Source organism: Heptranchias perlo, chromosome 8, assembly GCF_035084215.1.
Source record: "Heptranchias perlo isolate sHepPer1 chromosome 8, sHepPer1.hap1, whole genome shotgun sequence".
Taxonomy (NCBI): domain Eukaryota; kingdom Metazoa; phylum Chordata; class Chondrichthyes; order Hexanchiformes; family Hexanchidae; genus Heptranchias; species Heptranchias perlo.
In genome coordinates, this window is record NC_090332.1 from 80837221 (window position 1) to 80844070 (window position 6850).

General features: G+C 45.9%; 1 protein-coding gene across 1 annotated transcript; it reads right to left on the reverse strand.

Annotated features, from left to right (window-relative positions):
* Window positions 1-960: 960 nt before the first annotated feature.
* thbd (thrombomodulin) lies at window positions 961-3632 on the reverse strand. The gene has a single exon (XM_067989413.1). The coding sequence runs from the start codon at window positions 3479-3481 to the stop codon at window positions 1793-1795; it is 1689 nt and encodes a 562-aa protein (XP_067845514.1). The 5' UTR covers window positions 3482-3632; the 3' UTR covers window positions 961-1792.
* Between the last annotated feature and the right edge of the window lie 3218 nt (window positions 3633-6850).

Genomic DNA, 6850 nt, shown 5'->3' on the forward strand with positions numbered 1-6850 from the left:
GCATCCCCGATTTTAATTGCTCCACCATTGGTGGCCATGCCTTCAGCTGCCTAGGCCCTAAGCTCTGGAATTCCTTTCCTAAACCTCTCCACTTCTCTACCTCTCTCTCTACCTTCAAGACGCTCCTTAAAACCTACCTCTTTGATCAAACTTTTGGTCATCTGTCTTAATACCGCCTTATGTGGCTCGGTGTGAAATTTTGTTTGATAATCACTTCTGTGAAGCACCTTAGGACGTTTTACTATGTTAAAGGCGCTATATAAATGCAAGTTGTTGTGGTTGAAATTCACCCCACTGACTCATATGGTTCCATGAATGCCAGCAACCCTCTGGCAATGTGCCCATATGGCAAATCTTTATCGGTGAGCCTAGACAATGAGTGTTATCACAGCCAAGCCGAAGCCTATTCTAACTTCACCTCTACATATGTGCACCTTCCAGTATAGGCTGTTGGGTGGCAATCAGCAGCAGGGATCCTGGTTGATATTTCTCCACCCACTGCTCTGGTTGAGACTAGCCAACTCAACCTTGCCTTATTGAATTGTAGAATATACAAAAGCTTTATTATCAGCTGTGGCATAGAGGCAGCACTCTCAACTCTGAGTCAGAAGATTGTGGGTTCAAGTCTCACTTCAGAAATATGTGAATATATTCTAAGCTGACACTCCCATGCAGCAGTGAGAGTTGGAAGTGCTTTCTTTTGGATGAGACGTTAAGCCTCTCACAAAATCTTCAGGTTTTTTTGGTATTAATTTTCTATTATTTTTTTCAGGTTAGTTACCTTTACATGAACTCACTGTTGGTAACTGTCTTTGTCTATGAAAATGGGCTAGCAATGTACTATTCAATCCAGGCATACAACATGTTGGGAGAACTGCGAATATCTTAACAATTGGCATCCTTTCTGCAGATCGGGAACTGTTACCAAATGCAGTTTTTGCGACTGAAAGGTCAGAAGAATTGTTTTTTTTTAGAAATTATTCCATACATCTTTATTAAAAAATAAGCAATATAATTCAGTTCAAATGAACGAAGAGACATCTTCGGATTTTTACAAATTTGAAAAAGATTTTAAAAATGATTATACAGATAGTTAAAAAAACATAATAAATATAGATGTACAGATTCTCGTCCTCCCACCCCTCTCCCCAAAACGCGCGAATATTCATTGGAAGAACCTCCAGCTGTATAAACGATTCTTCCGTTTAATGCTAATACTAACGCCCGAGAAGTGATCTAATGTGATTTCGGATGGACAAAATCATTTCTCACCATGTGGGTGACAGGCTCAGACAACTAAACAATAATGTATATGGATGGAGAGTATCTCGATCAAACGAGAAGGTCCGAGATCCAGCCTTTCACTGCTTAAGCCTGCATAACTACCGCTCCAAATTAACAAAAGTGAGGATCTCCGCAGTTCTTTGCTTGGTTTGCAGAGGCTGCCCCTAACCTGAATAACAAGGACGCCCATAAACGAAGTCAGCTGTGAGGAAATACTGTATATCCAAATGCAATTGAATCAACAGCAAACCCACACAAATTTAGCCAACTCCAAGGCTATGGGTGAAGTTCGAGTATGAACTTTATCTTGAAACGGGTTGATACCTGCCTAAAAATAGCGCTCAGAGGAATGTAGTGGGAACCCATTCGGTTCAGAGATGGGAAGTACACACGGCCCACAGCTTCACGTCGTTTGTTGTAACTTCAAATCATTGTTTTTTTTAAAAAAGTGTCTTCACATAAAGTTTTTTTTCCCCCTCCTATATAAAGTTTTCAAATATTGCCCAAATCAGGTCCCCACGTTAGATTTGTCATCAGTGTATTGAGACTGCTGTTTGTGGTCATCTCCAGATGTGACCTGACTGAGATTAACATCTTGCTCCAAATTGGCAGATTTATACTTGGTCGATGTCTGCCATTTGCCCCGTTTTTTAAGCAGGTGATGCCCCAGGCCGGCAAGTATTAAAATCACCACCGCGATGGCAAAAATGCTACCGAGGACAACCCCGAGCGACAGCCCAGCGCCGGCGACATGGTCTGTGGGCAGTGTTGGTCTGAGTGTCGGCTCGGACGTGGGTATTGTGTCGGAACTGCCCGACCCGTCTTCACTCTCGCAGGTTGTCCCGTCAGCCTGGAGCTGGTATCCCGGTTGGCAAGCGCATTTAAAACTCCCAAAAGTATTGGTGCAGAGATGATCGCACATGTCCGAATTGCACTCGTTGATGTCGAAGCATTTCTTAACATCATCGTCGAGAATGTAACCAACTGGGCAGTCGAGCCTGTCTCCAGTCCCGCGGGCTTCGCAGGGATTGGTGTTGGTCTCGCAATGGAATATGCACAGCCTCTGATCATTGGGATCCAGCTCATACCTGGAATAACAGATACAGTTAAAACTCCCAATCGTGTTGGCACACTTATGTTGGCATAGCCCGGGAGTTTGGGCACACTCATTGATATCCTCACACTTGTTGGCACTGGACAGATAGAACCCAGAGAAGCACTGGCAAGCGAAGCTACCTGCGGTGTTGACGCATCTCTGCTCGCAAGGATTTTGCATGCATTCGTCCACATCTTCGCATCTTCTGCCGTCCGCGGCCAGTCGGTAGCCGTCCTGACACATGCAAAACGGAGACCCGGACTCCACGAAGCAGAAGTGCTGGCAGTCGGTGCCCTGGCACGGGTCGACCAGGGAGCAACTCTGATTGTCCTGGTTCAGCTCATGCCCCGGGAAGCATCTGCATCTCGGCCCACCCTGGGATTCACACGTGTGATCGCAGCCGCCGTTCTCCACCTCGCAGTCCCAAGGAGCCGGGGTCTGAGAGTCCCAAGCCCAGGTCCCGTTGCCCCTTCCCTTGCATTCGAACCTCAGCCCCGAGGGGGCAACCGACGCCACGGTGCCGGGGGGCAGCTCGGACAGGTCGGAGCTCTCGGTGCCGAACGGGGTGCGGTATGTGAGCGAGCCGTTGTCCACTCTCAGGCTTTTGCACATCCCGTCGTACCTGAACTCGCAGAGCACCCCGTCGACTTTCTCGTTGCACGGTCGGTCTTGCCAAGTCCCGCCTTTGGAGACAGTCACGCATCTGGGTCCGCAGGTTGTGGAGAGCGCCCCCCAGTTACTGTAATCGCTGTTGGAGTCGCCATCCACCCACCGGTAAGCCCTCAAGCGGGTGGTGTCGCCGGGACAGGTCTTCTGGTGAAGTTGCAAACCGATCCAGAAGTTCTCGCCCTGGTGGTCGCTGACACTCTGCAGCAGAACCGAGATGGCTTCGGCCGCCACCGTGGACCTCACCGTCATCGCGTCGCCCAGTCCACCTTTGCAGATGTTTCTGGCCATGTTAAACTTCCTGCGCTCCCGCTGCAGACTGTAGCAGAAGTTCCCAACGCAGATCGTCGGCACCGACTCCTCCGGCTGCTGTTTGCTTCTCTCCGAGTGCACCAAGGGCACAAGAGCGATCACATAGATCAACACGCCCAGCATTATCTGGTTGTTGTATTCAACAAATATATAGACAGGGCGCCTTGTCTCGTTTGCAGTCTCCTTTGCCCCTTCCCTTCAGCCGACGCTAAACGAGTTCTTTCGGACTGTCCCGTGTATGTTATTAAAATAGCCCCGGGAGCTCAGATTTAAATACATTGGCCGAATTGCACACGGAAGGAAGGAAGTTCGTAAGGGCTGAGACTGTGATGTAAGTGATTTGAGTGGATACTGTACCATTGCCAATCAACCCACACCCTGACGATCGACCTGACAACTCTGCGAGTTCTCCAATCTTCTCGTGTAGCGGTCTGCAGAACTTTAAACAAGTTTCAAAGCACTTTTTTTTTTAAAAAAATCATCCGAAGAGATCGAAGCGCTTGTAACCTTTCTAACTCCCCACATAAGGGTGCAGTGACATTTCTCCCTTTACAATCAGGCCCTGTAGATGTAGCGAGGGGTGGTGGAGATATTCTTTTCCAATATTTAATGGTGAATTGAAAGTGTTACTTTAACTCTTTGGACCGGATTTTCCAGTTTTGCAGAATCACATTTATGATCTGAATTGCTAAACAAATGCTGCTCGGTTCAGTGTATAAGGCTGAGCATGAAGGGCAAAAAGTTGATAACTTTCCAAAGAGACGTTTGAACTGTTTTACGAAAACAGGTTACAAAGCAGTTTTTAAGTTGACATTCTGGCAATCGTTGGTTGCTTTTTCCCCCCCCCCCACCACAAAAACACCACATTCCCGAAATCGTTTGAAAATTACAGTTTCTTAAAGCAAAATAAAATGTCCACAAGTGCAAACTTTTTTGTTGTTGTTACCATGTTATCAGGTTACAGCCTTAACTCTTTGCACTGGAAACCAAGTCGCGTAACCGTTACTTTAAAAAAGAGTGAAAGGATGATCAAGGTCGAAATGATCAAATCAAAGTAAATGATTATCACTGACTCGAGGTCAGCACAGCAAGAACTGTTAAAGTAGAAACGTTTAGTAACGATGTCGAGAGATCCGCATTAGCCCAGTTGGTAACAACTTCAGTCGTGATTTTAGCTGAGCTCCCGGGTCACAACATCATCCCGTGTGTCACACTTCTTGAACAGAATAAGTAATTACAAACTTTTTATTGCAGTTTTATCCTGTAGTTGCCACGGCATCTTCGAGTCAAGCCCCTCACCCACAATAAACTATTTTTGAGCCACATCCTAAAACGGTAAAGCTGTGAATTAAACACACACACAAGCTACGGAAACATTCGTTTTAAGTTGTTACTTCCATTTATTTGTACCCAGTCTTGCCCGACTTTGACCGCCGTGAGCACTAACATTTGTATTGTAGCAATCCCAGCGATATTCCATGAAATGTAACGATTGGAATGTCTCCTAATTCGCGCTTAAATGTTGTTAAGATGTATTTTGTTTGTGTCTTAACCGTGGTCTGGTATTTCCTGAAAAGCTAAAAACGCCAGAGTCAGCAGTTTGGTGGCGCTGTTGTTTCTTTTTGAACAATTCCAACAAATAAATAACTGCAACCTCTCTCTGGGTTACAATACCGAAAAAACGAGGAAGGAAATACTGGCATTGACTTCTTCGGTAAAAGATCGTATCTGCCCGGTTTCATTTTCAGCGACAAGTTTTCCAGTTTAATGATTTAACCCGTTGTTTCCCATCTTAACCTTACTGGTTCCAAATCAGGACTGTTGAACTGCAGGACATCTTGCTGGTTTTTCTCCTCCTTAGCCCATTTACACGGAGGCCACAAATGCAGCCCCAGTTGAGATCAGCTGGCTTGCTATAGACTGGAAATCCAACCCCTGGTCTTTTGGTCCGTAGTATGGCTTAGTACTACATCAGAATTGCTTTTAGGTTACTGGGGAGATCAGGTCACATTTTTAAATCCAAATGAGTGAGACTGGCCAGGCTTGAGTATCTGACATATTTAACCATACCAAGGGTCAGAATGAAGTTGCATATCTGTTTGGCATTCAAATAGGACCTGCGAAGGGGGAATGGATGAAAGAGAAAGCAGAGCATGATGTATTTATAGAGGCAGTTTTTTTAAAAACTGGGATACAAAATTCTGCAGTAGAGTGAAAAAGTAATGAATAAGGATCTTCGTCCTTGTATGCTTTTCGCACCAAACTCATGGTCACATTTGCAAAATGTAGCAAGAAAATCCAAGTTATAGGACCACCAAAGGCCAAAATCAAACCCAGTTGTGCCGGCTACTGGTTCTAAGACTCATCCAGGAATATAAATGTAAGTTCTATCTTTATAGTGATGCTCCAAGTTACAGAGCAAAGCTAGAAAGCTTGCTAAAACCCAGTCAACATGACCCTGCAGCTTAGGTCATTTTCTGGACTTAATATGTGACATCAACCAGCAAGGATTCTGACAGATGGAATGATATGCTGTCAAATTCCAATTAACAGGACGGGACGCATTCCTGAATACCTAGCAAAGATGCCACATAGATACGCCCCTGGGACATGCACTGCTCTGGTATAGTCAAGCAGAAGAAAAATGATCACCATATAGTAATAGACAAAAGTTAAAATACCAGTTGCTCTTCAGGCTGTTCAATTTATTTTTGCAAATTCAAATAAAATGTAGTTCTGAAAATAATTAAAATATGAATTTAAATGAAATAGAAGGAAAATGTAATTTTGAAATTTAAAAAAAAGATGCTACCCTATACTGAAAGCAGCTTAGTGTTAGAATTAAAAAGAACCTCTCCAGTTTAATTCTATCCTTATCTTCTCCAAACTCTCTCAAAGCAGAAGGCCATCTATCCATAATATATTTGAAAAATCTTACATCTGCATGCACATCCCGTCTACGAAACTTAGAGTCATAGGGCTCGATTTTAGGGTCGGGTTACCTGCGGGTTTCCAGCGGGGGGGCCCCGAAAATCCCGATCTCCGATCACGTGACCGGATTCGGACGAAATCCCGGCCACTTCCGGGTACCGCGCTGACGTGCGGGGCTGCGCGCGAAAGCCCCGCTGGTGGGAATCCCGCAGGCAATTAAAGCCAGCGGGGTTCCACTTGAGAGTACTTAACTTGCTCGTTGTGGTCAGTTAATGAGCTGAAGCAGCTGTCAAAAGAGGAAGTGTGGGATTTTAGGTTCAACGCAGTCAGTTTCCCACACTGGGGGAAACAGGACCCTTCAAACCAGGCGTGTTGCAGCCAGCAGCCTGTGGCAGGTGCCAAGGTGCGCTCCACGGGGGAGAGCCCTCACCCACGCAGGAGACCACCGCGTCGCATAGGGCAACCCCTGCCCTCCACCAACCCCCGCCAAGCCAGAGGACAGACCGACACGAAACCGCAGCCCCAGTCCGAGGACCCACCCACCTACCCTGCACAACCCCT

What these genes read in the sequence shown, in the direction of transcription:
- thbd (XM_067989413.1), bottom strand. Translation starts at nt 3,481, where the DNA reads ATGCTGGGCGTGTTGATCTATGTGATCGCTCTTGTGCCCTTGGTGCAC.